At 40.1% G+C, this 25,942-nt stretch overlaps 2 protein-coding genes across 2 annotated transcripts in view; both read right to left on the reverse strand.

Moving 5' to 3' along the window:
• lyst (lysosomal trafficking regulator) overlaps positions 1 to 10,555 on the reverse strand; it is a 54,667-nt gene extending 44,112 nt beyond the window's left edge. The window contains 3 exon segments of the mRNA XM_025061053.1: positions 232 to 320; positions 9,136 to 9,403; positions 10,483 to 10,555. Coding sequence (XP_024916821.1) covers positions 232 to 320; positions 9,136 to 9,216 — 170 coding nt within the window. The 5' untranslated portion in view covers positions 9,217 to 9,403; positions 10,483 to 10,555.
• A 558-nt stretch (positions 10,556 to 11,113) lies between these two features.
• nid1a (nidogen 1a) overlaps positions 11,114 to 25,942 on the reverse strand; it is a 16,120-nt gene continuing 1,291 nt past the window's right edge. The window contains exons 2-20 of the mRNA XM_008322338.3: positions 24,170 to 24,460; positions 23,869 to 24,089; positions 23,484 to 23,791; positions 23,252 to 23,392; positions 22,046 to 22,297; positions 21,460 to 21,660; positions 21,116 to 21,349; positions 20,778 to 20,915; positions 19,202 to 19,330; positions 18,824 to 18,967; positions 17,126 to 17,245; positions 16,370 to 16,597; positions 16,075 to 16,247; positions 14,496 to 14,622; positions 14,219 to 14,387; positions 13,922 to 14,079; positions 13,706 to 13,829; positions 12,664 to 12,776; positions 11,114 to 11,705 (exon numbers count right to left, since the gene is read on the reverse strand). Of these exons, the coding sequence (XP_008320560.1) occupies positions 11,578 to 11,705; positions 12,664 to 12,776; positions 13,706 to 13,829; positions 13,922 to 14,079; positions 14,219 to 14,387; positions 14,496 to 14,622; positions 16,075 to 16,247; positions 16,370 to 16,597; positions 17,126 to 17,245; positions 18,824 to 18,967; positions 19,202 to 19,330; positions 20,778 to 20,915; positions 21,116 to 21,349; positions 21,460 to 21,660; positions 22,046 to 22,297; positions 23,252 to 23,392; positions 23,484 to 23,791; positions 23,869 to 24,089; positions 24,170 to 24,460 (3,399 nt within the window). The 3' untranslated portion in view covers positions 11,114 to 11,577. The remainder of the gene's footprint in view (positions 11,706 to 12,663; positions 12,777 to 13,705; positions 13,830 to 13,921; positions 14,080 to 14,218; positions 14,388 to 14,495; positions 14,623 to 16,074; positions 16,248 to 16,369; positions 16,598 to 17,125; positions 17,246 to 18,823; positions 18,968 to 19,201; positions 19,331 to 20,777; positions 20,916 to 21,115; positions 21,350 to 21,459; positions 21,661 to 22,045; positions 22,298 to 23,251; positions 23,393 to 23,483; positions 23,792 to 23,868; positions 24,090 to 24,169; positions 24,461 to 25,942) is intronic.

Below are 25,942 nucleotides of genomic sequence, written 5' to 3' on the forward strand. Positions count from 1 at the left end.
AAAGGATTATGGAGATGAAGCTGAAAGGCAGAACAGAAACAGGAAGACCTCAGAGAAGATTTACTGAAGTGGAGATGATGGTTGGTTTAACTGCAGATGAGGCAATGGATTAGGAAAGACCGAGGCAGACGATGAACGGCGCAATGTTAAGTCGTGAAGACAGCTGCAGGAACATGAGTAAGAATCTCTGAGAGAAAATGTAACGTATTCGCAACCACAGACACCACCTACCAGAATTTCAGTGCATCTTTGGTATTGTTGGGGTGATGCTGCACATAGTGGAAAAGGCAGAGGAAATTCTCCAGACTCTGAAGACTGACCTGGTAAAAGACAGAAAAACTGGATGAAACACAAATCATACAGATATAGAGTTTATTACAAGAATCGCTTTGTCAAAATTACAAACTCAGTTTCAAATCCAGATTCCTATAAATATAACACGTGCAGCTGCTAACCTGTTAAATAACCTTTCAAAATCTTTTGACCATATTAGTGTAACATTCTTTTTTACAGTTCATCGCAGACATCTATTATTTACAAATTATTTAATTGTTCATTAAGTAAGTGTACAAACCTTTGCTAAAATGGTGTTTGCAGAAGTAACAACAAAGATGAATATAAACAGTAAATGAGAATGTGATTAAATGATTCATATCACCATGTGATATTTATATTTATAAATAAAAAGTGACAGAAAGTAATTTATGTCAAGGACACACTTCACATTCTGGGAGGACATTAAATTCCAAAACAATCTGATATATTCAAACTGGCAGCATGGAAATCTTTATATATTTTTTTAAATTACTTAGTGAAGAGTCTCTGTGGAAGCGGAGCCCATGTAGAGATGAAATGAGCTTCGTCACACTGCAGTCAGTGTCAGACCGAGGAGCAGGAATCTCTCTGAAGTCTTAAACAGCGAGACCAGCCACCTGACTGCTTTAACCATGTTAGTGCTTCCAGAGTAGTGCGTTAAAACCTTCCCGCCAGACGTGCTCACACAGCCACTGTTCCACCGCCTTTTTACGCCACACAAGGACTTAGCTTTGTGCCTCTGATAATCCGACACCACTAACTGGGTTCATTCTGACCAAACTGATCCCTGACTGTGTGTCAATACTCTGAGCGTCTGGGGTCACAAAGCCAATGAATACACACCGTCACTTCCAATTACATTACACACAGTCTGACTTGCAATTATAGTGGCAGGATGGAAGGACCAGCAACATGCAATTGACACACAAGTCTGTTGGTGTTTTTTGTCATTTACTATCCTCATTTACATTCTTATGTAAAAATAAATAAATACAACTTTTGTGTTGTTTTATAATTTACACCAAACTAATTCACCTTTCTCTTTCGCTCCAGGGGCAGAACAGGTTCTGGCTTCTGAGCCAACTTCCGTGTGTGTTTTCACTATCAGAACATGTGATGTTGGATAGCAGACAAAAATGCATTTGAACTTGAACGTAGTGCACACACACAAAAAATGCAGCATGTTGGGATACAAAGGACTATTTATATACGTATTTGTTTCTACCATCCTCACATTTTGGAAGCCTCACTTGAGTGCTTCCTGATTTCCTATTAAGGTCACGCCCAGGTTCAAATCAAGTGAAGTGAAGTGAAGTGAAAGTAAACTAGTTGTCATCGTGACACAGCACACCAGTGCGCACAACAAAATGTGACCTTTGCCTTTAACCCATCACCAAAGTGAACAGTGGGCAGCTCAAGCGCCCGGGGAGCAGTGTGTGGAGACGGTGCCATGCTCAGAGCACCTCAGTGGTAACTTGGCAGCTGGTGGATTCCGACCTGACCCTTAATATTATTATTATTAAAAAAAGCAAACCAGTTTTGTCACACCAAACATTTCCTAAAGTAGTTCTGTATACATGGCATTAATTACAGTAAGTCTAATTTTCACTCATCAAAGCACAGCACAGGGTCGTTTGTATAAGTGTGAAACTGATTTACATGCTCATCATGTCCAAAGCACTCCAGTGCAGTGTGATTTCACTGCAGATACTGAGGTGCCTGAGTTCATACTTGGAATTCTTCTGCCCTACTAAGATATTAGCCATGTAAACACCTACATATCCTACATATATGTTTGTTTGTTAGTTTTTTACAGAGGGTATTAGCTACACCTGGTGGTGGCAGCATCATGCCTCTGGGCAGTTTAACTTCAGCAAGAGATTTATAGGAATGGAATGGCTGCATGGATTTACATAATGATGAGAGAAATCATGGCACATTAGGCACCTGAAGTACCTCTTGTTTGTAGGCTGTCCAGAGTAAATAACACACACTCATACACACACACACACACACACACACACACACACATTTATAGGAATGGAAATGGAAAAGCAGGAGTTTACACTGATCAGTTTGAGACAAAATGTCCAAGGGGTCTGAGAGAAAGTTGGACAAACATTTCACATTACAAAATAACAATGACCCCGTGGCTAAAATTGCATGGAATAAGAGAGGGGGAATTAAATTGATTTGTAAATAAAATGAACAAATTCTAGCATAAAATGTCTGGGATAAATTTAGAATTATTTTCCTCCTACGTCACAAACATTGTCTTTTCAATAGACCTTTGACATTCACAAGATATTCACATTAGGCAGGGAGCATGTGAATCAATCCCATATGGATCCAACTTTTTGGACCAAATTGCATCTCAAACTGCCCCAAACTCTAATATTGTCTTCCACCTTTGTAAGTGAAAAAGACAAATGTCAGACTGAGCGGTTACTGTGATGGCACAACACAGGTTGGTAGTGAGTCAACATGCTTGCTAGTTGTCAACAGTAAAAGGAAAACTTTACTTTGGAAGTCACAACCATAGTTAATCATTAGACTGAGAAATGCAAACAAATATAAGCTTAAACTTTAGGTGATAATGATGCAGACTGAGCCACACTCACCAAAGTCAAGAAGAGACAGAGAGGACGAAACATCAACAACCAAGCAGAGAAGAAATGGTTGGGTTTAGGGGCATGTGGAAGTCACTGCACATCAGAGGGCTGGACAACGTCACACACAGGAGATGAGAAAAGGCAGAAAAGGAAATGAACAACTTAGGAGACAGAAGTATAAAACGAAAATTACATAATGGTAAATGAAAAGAAATGCAGCAATTATTGAGATAAAACAAAGGAGACCGAAAAAAGCCCAATTTGTTGGTTTAAAAGCAGAAGCTATGTTGGACAGGTGCGCTCTGACTTCAATAAAAAAACAAAAACTAAAATGAAAATCTATAATTTGGCATTGCCCTTGTCTTATCAGTGCACCTATTTTGGGGCACATTCTTTTTTCGCACAGGAAACTGAGTGATTTACAATAACAACAGTTTTGGTGGAACTGAGTTGCTTTTTCCTCCGAGGGTCTAATTCAATATCACAGAGCACTCAGCAGCACAAAGCAGCCAGGGTGATTTGACAGTGGGAGACTGCCAATACAGATTAATAAAGCTTAGAGAGGAAATTTGACAGAGCCCATTACCGCAAACAAACAGAAAGCTCTGACTTTTCCTCTGCTGTGATGAACCCTAAATTGCACAGGTAATCTGTGGGGTAGAGACAATGAGCTGTTTTCACTAGCTAATTACCACATATGCTAATCAAAATGAAATTTCTACAGTTGGCCTGCATATTAATTGGGAAATTATTTGAAATACATGCAAAATAATTATGTTTTTTACGACTTGTGCAATAACAGTAATAATAAAATATTATTAATAACAGAAAATATATATACTATATACCTTTAATACCTGTCATCAGAGTAAACTAAACAGAGTAAACTGAAAAAACTAGACAGGCAGTGTGAGCTTCTGCCAAACCTTTAGCTATTTTTGCTACCTTTTCACCAAAAGTTTCTGTTATTACATGCCCTGTTATGTAATAGCTCTGGGTTGTTTTATTTAATAAATCTCTGCATCTTGGTATAATGCTTTGCAAAGCCCAGTGATCTAAATGACTACCAATAAGTTTATATTTCTGACAGAAGTATGGCTACAAACCCTAAAGACCTAAAGTGTCCACCTAAGAAAAAAATAAAACTCCTCACAAAAAAAAATTTGTGGTTGTGTTGACGTTTCCTTTGTTCTTGCTGCCAGACACATTGCAACACTACGTATGACACAGTTGAGCTACACTTGTTCTGTTCTGACAGAAACTTTGTGTTTGAAGACAGGTTTTCTCCATAATAGTATAAACTGATACAAGTAAAGGTGTTCTAATTTGTGTGCTGGTCAAAACTGAGCACAGATACAAACGTCTTTCATGTTGTGTTTTAACAAATATACTATGAAACGAAAGGAAGTGTTGTAAAGGTGGCACAGCTCTGTGGGTTAGGGTTAAGTAAGTGTGCGAATGAGGACTCAACCCAAACCACATTGTCAACTGCATAAAGCCAGTTTTATGCATGATTATTGAGCATTGATACATCTGTTAAAATCATTCATAAGAATCCCAAAGTAAAAAAACAGGGTTGAAATTGTTAAAAAACAACAACAAAAAAACCTTGGGATAAATTTAATCCCATAGTTTGAGACATGACCTGCCTTTAGCATGCGTGGCTTAGTCATGGGTGTCTGGTGACTGAATCACCCTGGCTGCTACAGACGCTCCTCTCAAGCTTTCTTCAGATAATTGGGTAAACTAGAACTTGGCAAAGTCAGTGAAAGCGATGTGATCCTGTCCTCGTGAGAAAGGACACGCAGCATTGGTTACGCAATGTTTTTTTTCCTGTTTTGAGATCTCGGCTGATCTAATTTGACATTTGGGTTATAAGCATCATGAGGAGTGCCTAACGTTCTGCATTTCCTCACAAACTACAAATCAGATAGCAAAGCCTCTACACACAACACTGCAGATAACTTTCACTCCTTAACGCATGCTATAATGTCAAAAGGCTACCATCAAAAAGGACGCTGGTGCTTGTCTCAGACTCAGACTCTCACAAACAGTAACCTTTATCCAAGAGTAGCCACTGTGAAGGAAATGAAAACGTGCTGATCTCTGCTCTATTGTTTTTTTTTTATTACAGAGAGATAGTGTCCAGGCTGTTGTTGGTGAAAATTACCATCCAAAAAGCCTGCTTTGGCCTTTCTCTTCCCTTGTGGCCTGAGGCTGACTTTTCGATGGGAGAGATCTGAATTAATAAACTGCCACTGGTTGGAAAAAAAGCTGATGCACAGCACTGGCTGGAGTCTGACTCAGTCCAGAAGTAGAGAGATGAATAATTCATCCATTCAGCCAAGCGTTTAGAGCTGCCCTGGAGACCAGAGCCGGTAAAAGATAGGCTGGAAACAAGTGGAACAACAAATGCAGATGTGAAAGGTGTCCTGTGGTCAACCAGTGGTGATTGCAGAGCCACTCAACTGAGAAGACACTGGTAAACAATGACATAAAAAGGAAAAAACGCTGCTAAAAAATAGCACTTATAACAGCCTGGGTTCAAAGTTGTGTGATGATCACAAGGTGTTTGTGATCAAAGTCTGCCTGCATGCTTTTTATGTTCGGACTGTGGCGAGTAATTTGCATTCAGTTAACAACTCCCCTTTCTAGTTTTACTAGAGCCCTCTGCAAATTGAATTTAAATGTTGGATAAATGTGCTGAATAATCTGAGTGATGTCACACAGGTCTATAATATAAATATTTTATATGGATAGTTTTTTTTTGTTATTGTTGCGGTTGTTTTAAGGAAGTTGTTGTACCTATGCAGACAACAGACAAACACGACATTCAAATTGCACTGTGGAAAGAATAGACAGCTAGATGCTAACAAAACTTTATTGTATTTCCTGCTTACTCTCTGGTAAGGCTTGTAGATATTAACAGAGTCCATATAGTGATTGAAATATTATAAAGTTAAGTAACATTGAAGACAATAGTTTCTCTGTTCAACGACTGATGAATGATAAGGATGAGCAATGAAAGCACTCGGTGCTTCAGCCCACGTCACCACTGCACTGACACAGATTTGAATCTACTCACATTTTAATGGAGACAATTTCTTGTGAGCACGAGCAGTTAAACATATTACAGCTGACTGCCAAACAAACTGCACAGGATATTGTCTCTGATAATGTATTCAGGCAGGCAATGTGCACAGAGCAGCTTATACCATCATGTCACAGGGGTAAAGTTGGGCGGCTCTCAAATTGTTTAATCTTGACAAGTAAAAACTAGACAAAAAGAACAAACACTGAACAAGTTTTTTTGTTTAAATATGCATTTCCACATTGTGCTCGGCTCCATGAGGTTCAATCTTCCTTAGACATTCAGTTTTACCTCTAGTAGAATGAAAACACAGGCCTGATCTTGGAAAGCTAAGCAAATCTGGCCAAAATGTTTGACAAGTTTTACATCACTTGACTTGTTCAAACAAAGACTTTCCATTACAACCTATCACTTCGATAAACTGTACAAAACCTTAAAAATACTTACAAGACGAGTGGGGTCAGACTGCCGCAAAGAAAATGCAAATAGATGAAGTAGTCCAACAAATTTAGATAGCTGTCTAATGGGAGGTGCTTGATGTCAAACTGAAATCTGAACTGAAAGCCAATTACCTTTGACTGCTGGCAACAAAAAAAAAAACAAAACACAAAAAGTGAAACCCTTCATACTAACACCACCACTAACTTCACTCGTGTGTTTTGAAACATCCTGTTACCTCATGTTGAAAGCAACAATACAGAGGAAACTGAAACTGTTTCTCTCTACAAACAATATGATTTTTTAAAAATCACCTTTTTAATTAGTATACGTTTTTTAAAGAAAATTTCAAGAAGAGATACTTTTTTAACATCAGCGACAGATTTTCCCCATCAGACTTAGTTATTTATAAAAAAGATTAAACAGTGAATGTGTTTGTGAGGTGTCGGTAGTAATAAAGAAAATAATTTTCTCAGGAACAGAAACATGGCAAAATTACATTAAACAGTGTTGTCCCTTTAAATGAAGCATTACTGTTGTGAGAAAGCAGTCAGAACAGAAAGAGAAACAAAATCAAAGTGAGGTCAATCATCAGCCAGTGCTGACCTAACCCAGGGTTACTTCAGAAATAAACACCAGAGACAGAAGAGAAAAATCAACACAGAAGGAAATGTACTCCTTCACATTAACTGTTAAACATAACTTTGGTTTAATTTTACACTTCTTTTTGTTGGACACAAATGTACGACGTCCAGAACACGTTTTCTTCATAAGATAACAAAATTCTTAAAATTTCTGACTAATCGGCCCAGTACGGGTCCTGAGTATCGGATCGATGCCATCGCTACTAACTTCTATTTTTATGAAAAACGTAAAACATCCTCCTGTAACTTTAGGGACTACTTCAGATGTTTTCAGTATGTTTTGCACAAGCCCGTGTTCATTTTTGACCCTGTTGTGTCAGTAAATCACATGGAACAGCAGCTCAGCAATTCATCGTGATTGTTGTCCCTAATCAGATTCCATCAGGAAGGAGGGCAAACTGAAGAGCACAGATGATCTCACTTCAGCATCCTTCAGTCGCCTATCACACACAAACAGGCGCACACACGTGCTCAGACACACAAAGGCGCCAAGTGGAGAAGCAAACACAGTCGTCCCAGGGGAGACGTCACATCCAAACGTGACATGAAAAGTTGCCATGAATAGAACAGCAGACCCCGCCTTCTGCAATCAATGTGTTTACGTCATGGCAACTGAAAAACCAGCAACATTTCCAGAGCTGACATCCCGATGCACAACAACATGATTAACAAGGCAATGAAGCAGAACAACAACTCAAGACAAGACATCTGCAGGACGAGGAAGTCGGGAAGCAAGGTTTCCAGGAAAGATAAAAAGAACAGAGGCTTTTCAAACAGCGTCCATTAGATTAAAATATAACGGCTGCTGTTTCTGCAGAATTATTGTGTGTGTGTTTATCAGGGTCGGGCCGGAGGTCTGATCTTAATCCTCATCTCATGATCTGGCCTCTGCTGGTTGTGTGTAAGTGGAGCTGCTGAGGCCTGACAGAGATTTTGTGCTCTGGCTCATTTTTGTGATACACTGTGACACAACTTGTGGTTCACACCTGCATCCACCTTAGTGTGTCGAAATGACTCACCAATGCTGCATTAGTATATTTCGCTTCTGTGCACACAAATGAACACGTGACACAAACTGACATCCTGGACAGGTCTGTAAGCAGCTCTCAGGAGACATACAGAGCGTTTTTTAAGTTCAAAGACAGTGAGACTGGAAAACACCTACTGAGTAACTCATTATCTTATGATACTCCCAGTACACTTACACAACTTCATACAGTAAGCTCAGAAACGGTACGGTAAGCAAAGAAAAATCAAAACATTTGTGTGGTAATTATGTCCCAGTAAAATGTCAATAAGGTCACTGTATGTTTTGAGTTTTACAATAGATTCTATAAACTGCAAATCTCTGTAGACCAGCTAAGCCCAAAAAGTACTTTATTCAGCACAAATCCAAGGAAAAGATTAAGAGAATTAATCTCAACACTGTTTGCCATTGTTGGATTACTGTGTGTGACCGCAGATTCACCTAACAGAGAACAAATCCTAATTCACCACCAGAACTATTTAAATGCATTATGCACTACATTTTGGAGTGTGTCCTAAAACTGCCTTGGGTTCATTTTGCCAAATTTAAATTAACAAATGAATGCTATATTTTTCCTTTTTCTCAATTTGTACTTTTAGCCCTTTTGTGTCTATTAGGTATTTCTTTGTTTCTGTTTATCTTAATTGTCTTTATTAAATATGGAGGCATTCTCTAGCTTGGATCAATATATTGTGTAACTTTTGTTTATTTATCAACCATGTTTTTGTACCTTTTTTGCCTACTTTTATTATTTCTACTACATTTCTATAGGTTTTTTTTAGTTTTGGTTTATTGCATAGTGCTAATAAATGATGGTTAAATTTTACTTTTTGTATGCCAGATTAAGTTGGTTTTGGAAGGTGTCAGAGAGCGAAAATCGTACTTTAGAACACTGCTATAAAATAATTTTATTAAAGCCTTTCAGAAAAGAGCCTTAAGCTCACAGTATTGGATTTGAGCAGGAAAGAAACAAGAGTGATTTTAAAAGTATTTATCATCTGCTCCTACCTGCAGATCTGCTCCTTGCAGCCTACAGTCCATGTACTTTTCCCACGCATATGACAGTTCAGTCTGCTGAACACCGGCCATGGTCGTGTTGTACAGCAGTCAGGCCAGAGACAGGAATGACTTAATTTCTCCTGCAGGTCTTCTCCCTGCTCCTCCAGGTGACAGAGAGTGACCCGGACAGAAGGGGACCAATCCTCAGATCTTCTCCTGAGTCTTTCATATCAGCCTCATGATTTTCTGTCCTGTTCCTTCACTTTTCAACTGGACTCTGCAGAAAAACAGAGTCAGTGTGGTGGAGCCAAAATAATCAGCTGACAATAACAGCAGCATATTCTTTTGCCTCTCTTAAATTGCTTTCTGACATGCGTTTGATTCAGACTGAAACAGAAACTTTGAAAAGACCGGATCGACACATACTGGCATTATCCATTACAAAAATAAAAAATAAAAACAATATAAAAAACGACTAATAACACACTCGGTTATTGTAGCTAGCACGTCTGACATAAGCTGCGTCAATGAGTCTGCCGAATTCAATACATCCACTTCCGGTAGCAGATTTCTGCTGTCACAATAAAAAAAGAACTCTTGAGTTAAGGCTTGAATTATAAAGTTATAAATACATTCGCCTCATACAAGAAATTACATTTAAGTGACGACACAAAACATGTTACTGGTCGAGTAATATAAGCTGTAAACAGTAAAAAATAATGTTTTTTGTGCAGGAAACTGTTAAACCCACTCCGAACCTTAAATGAAAAAAACAAAACAAAACTGCATAGATAGTAGAAGAATGCATTTAAAAAGTAGTTGTTGCAGTTGTAGCTCAATGGTATAAGTAACAACAGTAATACCAAATTTATGTATTAAAATAACGAAAAACAAATTTATATTTTTCAATCATTGAAATTTTAACGATTTAAGATTGAATGCAGTAGGGAACATTTTGTTTTGAAAATCCAGCTATCTACCTGTTTCCATTACTTCATCTGTTTCGACTACAACAGCTCAGTCACGAAAAGTCGCAAATTCAAATAAAAAAAATATTTGCTTAAAAGCTGGTTTTCCTCTCAGTGTTTCTATAGCAAACAATTTCTCCCTCGACTTAATATTTTCCAAAAACGCATTACCCAGTCCCGACAGTTTTCTTTCCTACAGTATAACGTGGCTGCAGTTAAGCTGCTGTAGCATCGCATCTATGTTCGGCAGCTGTCAACACTGAAGCAGAGACTACGACGCGACTTAAACGTTGTTGAAAAAATAAATCTACGCTTCTGTTACAAACCTGTTTTTGTTAGAATTAATATACCAAGTTTGCGTTATTAAAGAAAATATTTTTATACACACCTTTTCTCCTGAAATGAGAGGCAGCTAATGCTATCCTCCTTCCAGCAAAGCAAGTGTATTGGTGCGATTAAACCCTGCACGATGACTGGAAGGCAGCAATATTGCCGCCCCTTTTCCTTGTCTACTGTCTTACAGAAAATATAATACATTTCTGTAATATTTCATGTAAACTTTGTATACAATATATAACAACATAGAATTCAAATCCATATAATACTAGACTGCTGTTGTTAAATAACATCTTATTTACTCAACGGTAATTAACATTTTAAGCAGATTTTTATGATGAAAGCATGAATTTGGACAACACACCTTAAATGTGTCAAATATTTGCATTTATTGTAATTTCAATTTTTTTTGTTCTAAATCATCGTGACGCTAGGTTGCCGTGTTTAATTTTGTCCACAAGGTGGGAGTATTTCCTTTCGCATGTATGGTACCCATCTATCCTGTCGTAGGTTCAAACGATTTAGGTTAAATATTTGACAAATTAATCAAAGTAGTTCCAAAACAATAATGTGTTCACAAACTTTGGAAGACTGGAGAACATTGAAATAAAAAATGTAGTTGTAATACACAGTACCAAACACCAGGTGTTTCTCTCCTACCACAGACAGAACAAGCAGACCAACACGTTAGAAAAAAACTTTATTCTTTTGTTGCCCGACATGTAAACGCATTCCAACAGCTTGTTTAGACATTTTTACTCCAACTATTTCTTAAATACTTCTATGAGACAACACATGGAATAATCCAAACATGCCACAATGTAACACAGCCCACGTGAGATGATGTCACACATTACTGTGATTAATTTCACATTAAATTATACTGCATGTCCCTTGAGTCTCTGTTTATGTGCACTCAGGAAATAATTCAATATTATAGTGTTTATATTTACAATTCTGAAGGGCAAATGTGATCTTATAAAGGCGGTGGGAAAATGTCGAGAAGCATGACACTGAAATATAAAAGGCACAGTGAGTTCACCTCTGGTTTACAGTGGCATTTTCAGCAGCTATAGTTTAGTAATGCTGAGGGGCTCCTAATTTGTGATCAAACTTCCAAACAGTGTCATGGCTCAGCTGCCTCAGGTCAGTACCCGTCTCTCTCCACGCAGCCCACACCCACAGCGTTACTGGGACATTTGCAGGAGCGGCCGGTTGGTGTTGCTAAACAGAGGTGAGTGCAGCCCCCGTTGTTCACAGCACAGTAGTTTTGTCCTGGTGGAGCAAGAAAATATACAAACTAAATGAATGCTGCAGTACAAACAAATCATCCGGCTCCGCAGAGAGGAGCAGCAGGAAAAGGGCTCTTCACTATTTGTTGAACAGAAACAAGCATACTTTAAGGTAACAGCTGGCCAATTCCAGATGTTGGAGGCCCCTCTCCCTTTGCTCCACATTCCCTGGCTTAATACATGCAGCCTTATCAAGAAGGGGGAGTGAGGCCTGGTGTTGCACAGTAACATCAGTCATGCCTCCACTACGTGATTGAGAATAGCTGCAGAATTCTTTGTGCTACATTCAGGGTTGAGGTTGAGGTTGAAGCTGTGATTTCTCAGCTTTTTCAAGCTACCCTAGAACTACTCCTTGGCTGTCGGTTCACGATGAGTAGATGGAATGAGTTATTGAGCAGACTCAACAGTAACCCCGAGGTGAACAAGGGTCATACTACTTCTAAGTTCTAAGAATGGCTCTTCATTGGGTCTGCACATTGGTGACAGATGTATTGAAAACCTGTCCACAGACCGTGGTCAGAAGTTAGCAAATGTCTGATCAGAATTATAATAGCAGAGGTAATAATGTCCCTGTGTTTGTGATGTTAGGGAGAAATATGATTGTACCAGCTAAGGTTAGCTAAGATATTGCTCCAGATTGGCTCAAAGCTAAAGTCACCAGCTAAATTGTAAAAACAGGAAAAACATTGGCCAATCTATAATACACTAAAAACAACTCAACAAAAAACAAAACAACAAAAAGGCTAAATAGGCTAAAAAGAAAACAAAAAAAGCTTCAATTCAGCCTTGTAATGGCTAACTGTTAGCTATAATTAACTAACACATTTGACACAGCTGTCTTGCTAATGATGCTAATTGTTACTGAAACATATATTTATTTTATCGCCTATTTTCTATTTAATATCTGGTGGTGCTGCAGCAATGTAACTCTGTACTGGTACCTGAAGGACACTGGGCGTAGGCTGTGGTGATTCCATACAACTTAGTCTGTTTCTGTGGTTGGAACTCGGCTGATTCCCTGGCAGCGTATCGATCTACTGCAATCACAGCATCCCTGTTTAAAACAAATAGGAAGAAGGTTCAACAAATCTGTGAGAAACCAGACTTGGTAAATGTCAGAGCTCCGCCTTCAGACTGTTGAGTTCACTGTAAGTCTGACAAAAATGAAGAAGAGTTTACGGATGATTGTTTTGGACATAAATATCCTTTAATAGGAAACCAGATTTGTAAAGGAGTAGCAGTGAGGGTAACTAAAGTGTGGATACCCCACCTCCACCTTTCAACCTTCTATAGAGAGGTTGTAGCCTTGGCAAGATCACAGAGGAGGCCCTGGGCAGTTCACTCAAAGACGCTGAGACTGAGAAATTGCAAGCAGCTGCCACTTTTTAAGATGCCTCCTCACCCACACACAAACACGTACACACACACACACACACACACTAAGTTGTCCCAACCCCCATCTTTCTGGTAGTGGATATCATCGGCCAGCACACAGAAAGTGTCCAAGTGTGGGGGAACTACAAGGACTCATACTGAAAGTGCTGGGAGTACTTTGACCTCTGACCTACACTCTAGCTCCTCCATCTGGACAGAACTTCACGGAGGAGACACAGATCAAGGCAGCCCTAACTCATTCATGGTTTAATTTAGAAATTCATCTTCTGCAGCTTTATCGTTTTTAGCATGGCAAGATGGGTAATAAGGTGGGGGTTTGGGAGGGGTACAGTTACCCAGAACATCACAAGGCCACATAGGTACAGAACCAAACAACCATTGACACTCAGAGTCATATCTGTACTCCATTTGAGTGTTGAATTAACCTAATCTGGATTAACCAATTACATCAAATTCATCTGTGTAGTAATTTAAAAACAACCGAGTAAAATGCAAACATTAGAATACATTTTTTAATGTGTGTATTTTTTAAAACCTCTTCTGAACAGTATAGTAAGCCAATGGTAATTATGCAAGAATAAATCAGACCTTCGCCAGTCAGTGTAGTAGAGGTTCCTGCCAAAGGAGGTAACTCCGAATGGATACTGAACCCCCTCAATAACCTTCCTGCGGTCTCCCTGGGCCGGGTTCATGCACTCCACTTGATGTGTGCCTGCAGGTGAGAGATTCCACTTAGTGCTGATCATAAAGGCTTACATCATTTCACAGCTGAGTCATCTGTCTACTGTCTACAGTCTACAGCACCTGCATCTGCCCAACAGAGCAAAGAACTCTGGGAGTCCAACGTCAGGCCATTTGGCAGGCCCAGATCATCCTTCACCAGCACCCTCCGGTTGGAGCCATCCATATACGAGGTCTCAATTTTGGGAGCTTCACGGTTCCAGTCCGACCAGTAGAGAATACTGTTGTACAAATAACCACAATTTAGGACAAGGTGGAATTAAGCCCAGAACCTCCAACATGGCAGGGGCCACTGTACCCCTACAGAGGTTTTTTTTACTTTGGTAGTTAATATTCAAGAGCAAAAACACTTTTACAGACCCGTTGGCAGGGTCTGTGACAATGGCACGAGGGGTGACGAGGGCGGGATTCACCATGAAAACATGGGACCCGTCCAGACTGGCTACCTCGATGTGATCCTTCATGGAATCTGTCCAGAACATGGTTCTCCCCAAGTGATCAATGGCAATACCCTCAGGGCTGGACAAATCTGTAGAGAGTTCCTTTTCATTTCAACAGTTTCTTTCTCTTCTTTTTTCTTATTCACTGAACACATTATTTAAGGCTAAAAATGAAAGTACAGTAGAGAAGATCTCACCTGATCTAATGACGGCCACCGGCTCCCCTCCCTGGATGCTTGCTCTGCTGATGGAGGGAGATGTGATTTCACTCCAGTAGACCATTTTCTCCACACAGTCGTAGGCCACTCCGATGATTACCTTTTCCTGTGGAAGAGTCAACAAGCAATCTTTGAAGGGTTTCAAATGTGTTTGTAGATAAAGACCAAACGTGAAGCAGATGTGTGTGTGTGTGTGTGTGGGGGGGTTCTTGTTCTTTCTTGACGTTCAAGTCTAGACGTAAATCCAAACAAACAGAGTCACATGCTCAGAGTGAGTCCTCAGAACAGACTCCAGGACAGCTGCTTTGGCAGCTTGTAATTCCAAAGATGTCTGGGTGATGTTTATAATTAGTTTGAATGTCACCATGTGCCTCCAATAAAGAGCATGCCTTAAATGTATGTATGGAGCAGAGGGAGTCAGGACAGAACTGGTATAGGAGTGGATGGATGGACAGTAACTGGTCACTGCTAACAGAACTTTTCTTCGCTTTAAAAGGTGACACATCCTCCAGTCAGTCGATCATGGCCCTGAGATGTGTTTATGTGGCTCCTAAAATTTCTAAAAGTATTTTTCCTTTTTTAAACGTTTGATTATTTTTGCCATTTTACTGTAAGTTATCTAGGGGAGATTTTTACATTTCGACCCTGTATCTTAACTGCATTTTCCATTTCTCATTTTGTGTGAGGCATTTCCTGTTTCTCTATTTCCCTTTTCCTGTTGTTTCTACTTTGGCTAGGCATTTTTACTTTAACTTTAATTTAAGTCTAGAGTTCATGTGTACCAAAAGCAACTTATTACTATTGTTTGTTTGGCTTTGAGTTGTTTTAAACTTTAAACTTTTTCTAATTACATTATTAAAATTTTTAAATATCCATTATGGGCCAGATCCTATGGTTGACTCTACGTTTACACAGTTAAATTAAGCACAATCCTGTCCTTGTCCTTTTACAGCTAATCTAGAACACTGTTTGCGACAGGCTTAAGGAGCAAAATGGAATAGTTTTTGACAAGAGATACATTAGCATGTAGGCTAACAGGGTCTAATGCAGCAAAGCAGTACTCTGAAGACGTCCTACAGTGAAGAAATACATTGACCAATCAGTAGATTGTTCAAAAGAGGGGGGTTTCCTACTGGCTGCTTTCATATCAACATCGGCATCTTCTACCTCTGCTGCACCGCAGCCACTGAAGGGAGAAGTTTTTACAAAAGAATTGGAAAATAACCAGCTTGATATAAATAGTGCTTGAGTACAGATATGGCCCCAGGTCATCTGCTGCATATGAAGCCTGTGTGTGTCAGTCCACACTCATCTCATGGGAGGAGATCAGGAAAGTGAGCTGCTTAGTGTTTGCCCTGAAGATGAGACTAAAGAGTCAACCACCAATCCTGCTCGCCTCAGATTTAGGCAGAAATATGAAGACGTGTTAAATCATGTCACTTTTCTGGCAAAGAGTCCTAACAGCAAACAGATGCAGGGGTTGAAATGATTCACACAGGCCAGGTCGTCTGCTAATAGACTGTTTCTAATAAAGGAAAGAACAAAAAATAAAACGTACTGGGAGATGGAGCACAGTTTTGGCATTTTCCTTCTTCATGTCATAACCCTCCAGTGGGACGTGTTCTATCCTGCCACTCTGGGCAAACAACAAGTGTGTCCCTGGTGGCAGAGGGTGGACATCGGGGCGAGGGCCGGGTCCCACAGTGGGTGGCACTACACCATGGTCGATGCCTAGGTGAGTGAAAAACACATGATCAAGTCTGAACACTAACCACCACAACACTGCTGCCTGTGTACTACAAAAGCTCATGAAGTTTCTGGAGGTACAGCACAGTAATGATGTCCACACTCACACATTGGTCTGCTGCCGGGTCCAGATCGTGTCCCGTGGATCTCCTGTCCGTTACGGTCTACACACCAACACTGTCCTGTGCTGCCATGGCACTGCATTGGTTCATAGGCACCATGCTGATCACACGTGGGGATGTACTGTCCAACGGGAGGACGCGGACCTCTGGGACCAAACTCTGTTACAGAAAGGAGGCCGTCTCTGTGGTTTTCACACTGAGTTTTTGGCCTCCCTAGGTGAAAATATATAAAATTAGTTGTTGTTGTTACATCAGAATGAGGTTAAAAGATAAAATAAAACCTTATTACAAGCTTATTTACATTTATATTGGTATTCTGCTTTATTACAGCGACAACTTATAAACTTGCATATAATAGGGATGTCTGAGAATATCAGCCGACTGATATTATTGGCCGACTGGTATTATTGGCCCGATTTTAGCATATTATGTTATATCTGTAAGAATCGTTATAATGAAAACCTGATAACACAATGCCTTGGTTTTTGCCAAATGATGTGAAAAAAAATTGTTTTGGGGATAAACGGATGTATATTAAAGCAAAGGTCAATAGATGGCAGCATTGTCGCTCATTTAATTAATCTCATACTCATGCAGTGGTTTGTACAGATAAATAAATAAAAATTATATCGGCATTTCTGCAAAAAGTGAATATTGCACATCCCTGTATATAACTTCTAAAGTTTTCAAGAATATTAAACTTTGTTTTACTTTATTGAATTATATCAAATGTAGATTTACCTGGACCACAGTGTAAGCCGTCACCATAATACCCTGGCCTGCACTGGCAGGTAAATGAACCCTCGGTGTTATAGCACACAGCATCCTGATGACACCTGCCCTGCTGGCACTCATCGATGTCTGCAGGCAGGATTGAAAGAAGGTGAGTAAGGAGGGAGGAGAGTCATCGTAGGATAAAATGTTGTCTGAGCGCTGCTGCCTTTTATGGCCGAGATCCACAGTGTGCAGAACATCTTACAACGGCAATAAATGAGTGGGACAAAGTGAAGAAATGAGGCGTGACCCACTAAAAAAGAACCATCTAAAACTACAGTTCAAAGAAGAATTTCTTGCTGGAGAATAAAACATTTACTGCAAACCTAGCTAAATTAAAGTTAGCCTGGTACAAGAGCAGCTAAATGTTACTCCCTATGGACATAGTTAGCTACAGACAAACATTTGCAAAAATGAAAACAAAATTGACTAAAAAGTCACCACAGAAATAATTCCAAACAAAATAGTCAAATGAAGATAGCTTTAAACTAGCATCAATATAGCCGTTCTATTATATTAAAATAGTTCAAAATTAAGGGCTGGAATCCTAGTAACAATTAGGGACAACAATGAAAAATTTACAGGAAACTTTTGAATAAATTGCCCTGGAGATTTCACTAAATGCCTGCAAAACTTTTTTCATGCAGTGGCACTAGTTTGAGGAAGTGCAGACTCTCCCCCGCTGTTTCCCCCACTGCACATGGATTATGTAAGCTTTTTCTCCTCCCCCAGTCCTGAGCAGATGTTTTAATAATTACAACTATTTTCCATGTGTTTACATGTGTTAGAAATGCCTGACATTTCTCACAACTTTGTGAACTTTGGTTCAATTGAAACCATTGAACGCACACGCACAAAAGTGAGTCTAAGGAGAGGTTTCCTTCTAAGAAATGTAACAAACGACACTTCACAGAGCGAATTTCTGTCTTTTCATTTCCTAAAGCTGTAAAACTATGATAACTGCTGCAATGTCCTTGTCTGCTCATGTTTTTCCAAACCACCAGGCTCTGAAAAAACAAGAATGCAAAGGTTTTTGGCAGCTGTCAATCCCAAAATATCAATCTACTGGACTGGGAAAAAAAGTATTTTATTAATTGATATTAATAACCAGAAATCTGACTGACTAGCTGCTATTGTTTTCTAGTCATAATTGTAACTGAGAGTAATTCTTGCTTAACAGTAGAAGTGTTGCCTGTTGTGATCATCTTCAGTGGTGCTACCCTCTGTCTGTATTTTCTCTTTTTTTAACCCATAAAATACAAGCTGAACATACAAAGAATAAGTACAGTAAGAAATGTTGCTAGTCTGGGTAGGATTAGCCAACAGAAAAAGACTCATCACTACTGTAGATATATATTTAAAGAATGACACTTCAGTATAAGTGTGAAATGTTTTTGCGTAAACATCCCTGTACTAAACAGAAGTTTAACCTGATCTGCAATTAAAAACCCGGAAAAATGTCCAGTAAAAACAGATTCTCTACCTACCATTACATTGGGACATGTTTGTTGATGTGGTTGAACTGATTTAATATTTAGATGTTTATGTTATGAATTTTAAAAAGCTAGAAAACATTTACACACATATATATAAACATGGGGACTGTTAGCAGCCTGATTCCATTTTATTCAAAAACCTTTTTGGTTAAATGTCTGGCTGATGTACCTTGGCAGACTTTTCCATCTCCTATATATCCAGGCAGACATGAGCAGATGTAGGATGAACCTCCGGTATAGCTGCACTGAGCACGCTCAGGAATGTCACATGTATGGGTGCCTTCCTCACAGGGGTCAGTGGGGCGGTCAACCGCTGAAGAGAGAAGGGAAAGTGAGAACGTTTCTGCATTATTGATCAGAAGCTAGAGAATGTGTGAAGCCAATCTCCACACAACTGTCTGTGAAGTGACAGTTTGGAGTCTGACGTTTGTCTCGCTCAGTCTGATCTCCATGATTTTCAAACATTTCATTACAGTTTTTGTGTGGACCTGTGCAACCACACAGGGTGAGAGGTAAATTACTATGGAGACTCACAAACAGTACTTACCTATGCAGGTCTGCCCGTCGCTAGCAAACTGATATCCATCGTCACATTCACAACGGAATGTTCCGGGCTGGTTGTTGCAGACAGCATGGAAGCTACAGATGTGAGGGTTCTCTTTGCACTCGTCGATGTCTAATAAAGAGACCGACCAACATTAACCATAACATTAAAATAAACCCGCAGAACACCCTTCACTTTAAGACGTTACAGAAATATATATTTTTGTGGACTAAACTATTGTCTATGTTTAGCAAGTGCTGCGCAGGAAAATAAAAAGTCTAGTTTAAGGAGTCGCTGGTTAGAGCAGGTATTCAGACTGCGCTAATAAATTAACATAGACTTAACATACACTTTATTTGGCACTTTTTATTCTGTCCAGTGAGTGTACTGAATATGGTTACCAGTTCAATTAAGACCTACAATTGTTAAAAAGCAGCAAATAGGATCAAATGTGGATTAATGGTGCCAGATTCCAGCACCATGTCCAGCTTTCTGGCACTAAGAAGGGGCAACAGAGTTATGTGAAGCCTTGCATAAAAACAATTCATGTTGCACAGTACTTGACCTGATATTTTGAGCTTTTCAATATAAATTCTAAAAATGGTGAATGGTGATATATTCAAACTGAGCCGTGTGTGTTAAATATTAGTCCATCTTATTATGCAGGCCAAGAAACATTTACAGTTTCCCTTTGCTTACCCTTGACCGCGAACGAAGAGTAATAATAAAGACAAAATTCTCCTTTGACTTTGAATTCACTTAAACTACAGACTATATCACACGTGTTGTTAGGTCAGACAAGACAGTGCAATCAGGCTTCCTAATTGTGAGGTTTTTAAAGATAACATCTGTCTGAAATAGATCCTTCCTTTAAATCCATCATCCTCCATAAGGCTTGGAACTATTCTGGAGTTCTTAACCCCATCTGGGAAAAAACTGGACAGTTTTTCTCCCAATTTGGGAGTTCCTCTGCTAATTGGGAAGATTGAGCAGTTCCCCAGGAAGGAAGCCTTTTATGAAGTCTGGTTTAGTTAAACAGTGGATGTAAACAGACGTGGAAACAGTGTAGTTTAATTAAAGGCAGAAAAAAGCTCTGTGTGCAGCCATATTGGACCTCGGTATAAAATAATAACTTTAGGGTCTCGGTTCGGTTCTTCCACAGAACATGACGATGGAGAGGGGAAAAAAGAAACTTTGTTACTATATAAAGACACCAAGTGGCAAAAATACAGGCATGCAGTCCTATTTTAGACTATTAGACTATATCCTGTTTTTTTCTTTCATTAACTAAATTTAGAAAAACAAACTATCTTTGAAAAAAATGCAATCAAACCATTGTTTAGATAACTAGGTGATTTTTCCAACACATTTTTGGAGGTGTACAGCTCCATTTAATAGGCAAGGTGTGCCTACTTTAGTGTAATGGCTTAGATACCACTTGCAGGGTTCAGTTTTGTATCTGGTGGGAAACTTGTAAAATGCTGTGATAATGTTGAACCACTAAATTCAGGTCTGGGAGAAAGAAAAAAAGAGAGAATTCTAAAGCGAAAGAATGGCCTTCATCACACTTTAGTCTTACCAGAACATACACGGCCATCACCATTAAAACCAGCAGCACACTGGCAAGTAAACTGGTTTCCGTCTCCTGGTCTGCAAACAGCGTTTGTGTCACATCCATGTCTTCCTGTGAAACAGGGGTTTTCTTCTGGCTGCCCGCCTGAGAATTAAAACATGGCCAAAAAAGTTGTCGTTACTATTTCATAAACCGGTGGTTTTTAGGATCAAGAAAAACCCAAACCATAACCCTGATTTCAACCATCTTTTGATCAGGATAATATAGACTGTGTGTATTGTACTCCAGGAAGGAAGTGTGTTCAAAGCAAAACAGGAAGACGGGAATTGTCTCCATGACCTCACCGTTGATGTCCCCGATTTTGTTGCTCATGGCAAACCGGATGAGCTCATTACTGGAGTCATACATGACAAATATCTGGTCCACGTTGAGCATCTGGGTCGGTTTCATGTCTCTGTAGGACTCGTCGTGCTGGCAGCTCTGGAAGGAGATGGTCTGACGCCACTGATACGTCCTGGTGTCGGTGGATCCGTCAGGCAGGTTCACAATGTAGTCCCGGGTGGAGGAGGATGTGATCACTGTCAAAACAGGTGATAGTGAATCAGTGTTTGCTTGATTTGAAATATGGGAAAATGACTAGAGTCAGACTGAGTGAATCAGTGTTTATATTTTTCAGATTGTAACTTACAGTTGTTGCTGTACTGGTAGATCTCCGAAAAAGGGTTGACTTGCACTGTGGCTCCTTCAGGGACCTCGGGGACCCGACCGTTCAGGGTAGTGCTCACAACCAGGTGGTCATGTTCATCAATACCTTTGAACTCCTGCTTGATGGTCAGCTTCTCATTCTCTGGCAGAAAGGTCACCTCTGCCTGCCGTGTGAACTCCCCCCCTTCACAGGACAGAGGAGAGGTTAGCTTTGAGACCCTGGCCCTGAATGAACTTTGGCTTTCCGCCATCTGTCTGAGGTCATCTGAGGAGAATTCGGCTGGAACGGGCCAGGAAAACTGCAGCTGTATGACCAACTGTGCGGACACAAGCACTGACAGTTGTTGCGATGGATTTAGGCTTCAAGATTCTACACTTTTGTAATGAAGAGGAGCGTAAGTGAGAGCATAGAGAATGGGACATTTAAGAGTTAGAGAACTGACAACAGCAAAAACACATCGAAGGTATCACAATATCTGCACTTTAAACAAATAATAATATAAAAAAGTTAAAACTAATTCTGACTTTAGCCCTAATATGTAGATTGTCATGTTTTTGTGACTCATTACCAACAATACTGAAGCCATTCTTGAAGCCTGGCTGCTCCAGGGCGAAGGCCCATCCGATTGCACCACCGAGGGCCGACAGGGGCTGCAGTGAGGGCCCGACGGAATGTGGGATGTCGCTGATGGCCACGTAGGATCGGCCATCGTTTGCGACAACATACGAGTGGAGATCGTTGCTGCTGAACTCCACAGCTGAAGGAGATCTGCCCACGTGGACTTTTCCATGTAGTTTACCATTCATCCTCTGTGGTTTTCCTGGGAAACAAACCAAAACCACACAAGTTAGTCACACAGAAAAGTCCACAGGGCAAACCCTCCAAACTGACAGAACAGTCTTTTAAAATTTTTTTTAATGTTTTTAGAAACTAGCATAAAAGTTCAACAGGTTATAAGTCTTAATACATATTTGGAAATGACACACAACAGCATAAACCTTAAAGCAGTGTTTCTAAACTGCTGGGTTGTGATCCATAAATGGGTCTTGGGGCATCCATGTGTTGAATATACTGTAAATGTAAATACTGGTTTGTCCAGTCCACCAGCAAGGCTTTCCCATGTGACTCGTTTTTTATGTGTTTACTTTAAATAATCCCATCGGACAAGTCTTATCTCTCACTGATGAAAACACTCATTTATGAGATTATTTATTGGACAGTTCGGCAACAAAAACACATATAATTTACCAAAAATAAACACAATATTTAGTCATGTTTTTTTTATATTGGGTCATATTTCTAAGTCACATGGTGCAGAAAATGTTTTGACGGGATAATTTGGTAAGCAAAACTGAGTGCTTGATAAAAAAAATAAAATAAAATGTTGGCTCAGAGCCAGAAGACCGGGGGGAAATGGGCCCCAGGGCTGGATAACTTCAGACATGTTGTTTAAAACAATGTGAGTTTGACTTGAAAATTTAAACAATTGAGCATCAAATATCCAACTTAGCTTTCCTCATTCCCAAATGGAATTGTAATAACTTTAAATACTTTGTCCGTTGTGGGATAAATCTATACGGACTTAAATATTTTTATATATTTACTTGAAAGTGAGAGACAACAAAGATGGAACTGAACCTATTTTGGCCTTGACTGTTTACTGTTTACAAACCTGTTATGTTTTTGTCAAATAACACTTAAATGTCATCAAAATCTTCAGCAGTGATCCTAACGATGACGGAGACATGTTCACGTTCAATAAAATGTAAATTACCTTCCGCCACACACTCAATCCCATTTCCATAGAAGCCAGGCCTGCAGTGGCAACAGTACCCACTGGCGTAGTCCCTGCAGTCTGCAAACTGGGAACACTTCTTCCTGTTGTTTGCACATGTCCCCAGGTTGTATGAAAACACTGGGAAATGGAAAAGAGAAAAACACTGTATTTTTCAGCGATTTAAAACAGCAGAAAAACAATATATATTTTTTATGTGGAATTACTGTACCATCCACATTGATGTCTGTGTCGTCCACCACCACCACCACTTCTGGGTTCTCTGGTCGATGTGGCTGATACTGGACTGGGTGGACTTCAATCTGCCCCCCTTCCGGTTCAAACGGGGGGTACTCTACTTGCTGTCCATCAGTGTGCACGATCCTGACTGCATCGACATCAACATCGTAGCCTTCTGGCGCCCCCTGTGGTGTGGCTTCAGTAGGCAGGTCAGGGACCTCACCTGGTGCAACATTGGTAAAATAGGGAGAAGTACCGATCTCGTACACCCACACACCGCGCACGCCAGAGTTGGTTTCCCTAGAAGAGGTAACATTGTCAGTTAACACTTTTGCAGCAGCTGTGGTGTTAACAATCTCCAGTCTGTCAAGTCTTACTCTTGTAACGCTCTGACAGATTCAGCTTCATTTGTGGTGGTGCGGTAGTACGGTCCCTGTTGGTAAAACAGAAATCCACGAACAATACCCTGGCTAAAGCCAGCCTGCATTGTCACACCAGGGTCTTGTGTGGAGGAAAACTGTATTCCACCCCTTGGATATAGAACTATAGCAAAGGAGGCCTTCTCCGAAGAGGCAATAACCAGCTGGAAGGTGTTTCTCTGGGTAATCATAAAACATACTGACGTTAGTCCATCTATTGTTTTTCTTCAGAGACCACAGTAACAATCTGGATGCTCACCTTCTTGTCTTGACTTTGAGAGCCGTGAGCGGCGACATCAACCCAGGTGATGATCACAGTGTGGGTGGGATCGACTTCATCGTCATCAGGGAAGGCTCTGTTGATGTGCTCTGCTGCCTGACGCAGAACATCAGGCCTGGAGTCTTGGCGAAAGTAAACTTTGCCCACACCGTCACTTGTGTCCAGGTCTCCCTGCAGAGCTGCAATCATTCCAAACTTTGGAGGCATCGCGCTGAGATACGTCGACTCCTCTGTCGGCTCCACGGTGGCAACGAAACCATTGGTGTTGATCTGGAAGTTAAACAAAAATTTCAAAAATCAGACATAGAAGACCAGGACCATCTATCTCCTGGTCAGGGCTGCAGGGTGGCTGGAAATTCCCAACAGGTTTTGGGGTCCATCACAGGGCCACAGGAAGAGAAACACATTCACTCTCAAACTCATATCTTTGCTCCATGTAATGAAGTCCATAATGATGACATAAATAATGCACAGGGAGAACATGGAATCTCTATAAATAAGGACTACTGTCTGAATAACCACACAGTTTCGATCCTTAGACAGTTTTGTTGTAAGGCAGGAGAACTAGCCACTCTTCCACCATGTATCCAAAACACAGGGCAATGATTTATATTTTAAACAAGTTTCAATATGAGACAGCAAAAGTGGGATCATTCCAGCCTGACCCACTTTCAACTTTATTCCCGACTCATTAGAGTAGTGATTGAAGTTAGCTGCCATGTCCCACAGAGGCGCTAATGAACAAACAAGAGGAGGCAGATTCCTCACAATTTGGGTTTTTTAGCGAAAAACATGTAAGGCTTGTAAAAAAGAAGAAGCTGGGTTCAATTCCAAAAACACACACACACACACTCTACACATGGGGCTCCTCCACTTCCTGACCAGAGGAAAACAAGAGTACTATTCCTGGCCTCTTTTCAACTCTTTCCTGTCCTTGCCCCTGACGAACAGCCCTGGAGAACCCAGAGATTATGCACTAATCTTTATGACAGAGACTTCCTGCCAAAATGGAAGATAGGACTGGGAGAGGGATCAGGGATTTAAATTGTACTAACAGAGGGAGAGATGTTTTAATGTAAGTGAATGAGCCCAGCATACCAGAACCTAATGGAATATGAATCACTGTGAGGAGGAGACGATAAAAACCCTGCACATGATCAGAGGGTTTTCTGTCATGTCTGGTGTTAAGAACTTTTCTGTTTCACTGCAGGGCACAGACTCTTCAGCATAGACTGTTACATGAGTGGAAAAAAAAATCAATGTTCACAGTAACAGATGTGACTGAGACAGATGTTCTTGGTTTTGTTTTAGGCATAAGTCAAAGCTGTGCTCAACAGTGGGAAAAGTCTTCTTTGGACCATGACAGAGGGATAAATATTCCAATTTGAATATGATACACTCCAAAACACTGTATTATTATTTTGTGGAATGAAAATAACCAGGTTTGTACAATTTTAAGGCACCAAAAATGTAAATAGATGACATCGTCTGACTGCAAGAACATAACCAGTTTGACACCAGGTGGTGTCTGGTGCATGAAGTTTGCATGTTTATTTCTGTTCCAGAAGGGGGCATCATGGCGTGGAAAGTGTAGTGACATCGTTTTTATGGTTGAGTGTTTGAATTCACCTCCTTAACAATTAAAATATTTTAGATTCAAATGTCTTCATTTTCAACGTGTACTCCCATTGCTAGCTACTTCAAAAAAGTAGAAGTTGGCCATGCCCCAAATGACACTTTATAATTAATTAA

Source organism: Cynoglossus semilaevis, chromosome 12 (assembly GCF_000523025.1).
Source record: "Cynoglossus semilaevis isolate Cse_v1.0 chromosome 12, Cse_v1.0, whole genome shotgun sequence".
NCBI lineage: Eukaryota > Metazoa > Chordata > Actinopteri > Pleuronectiformes > Cynoglossidae > Cynoglossus > Cynoglossus semilaevis.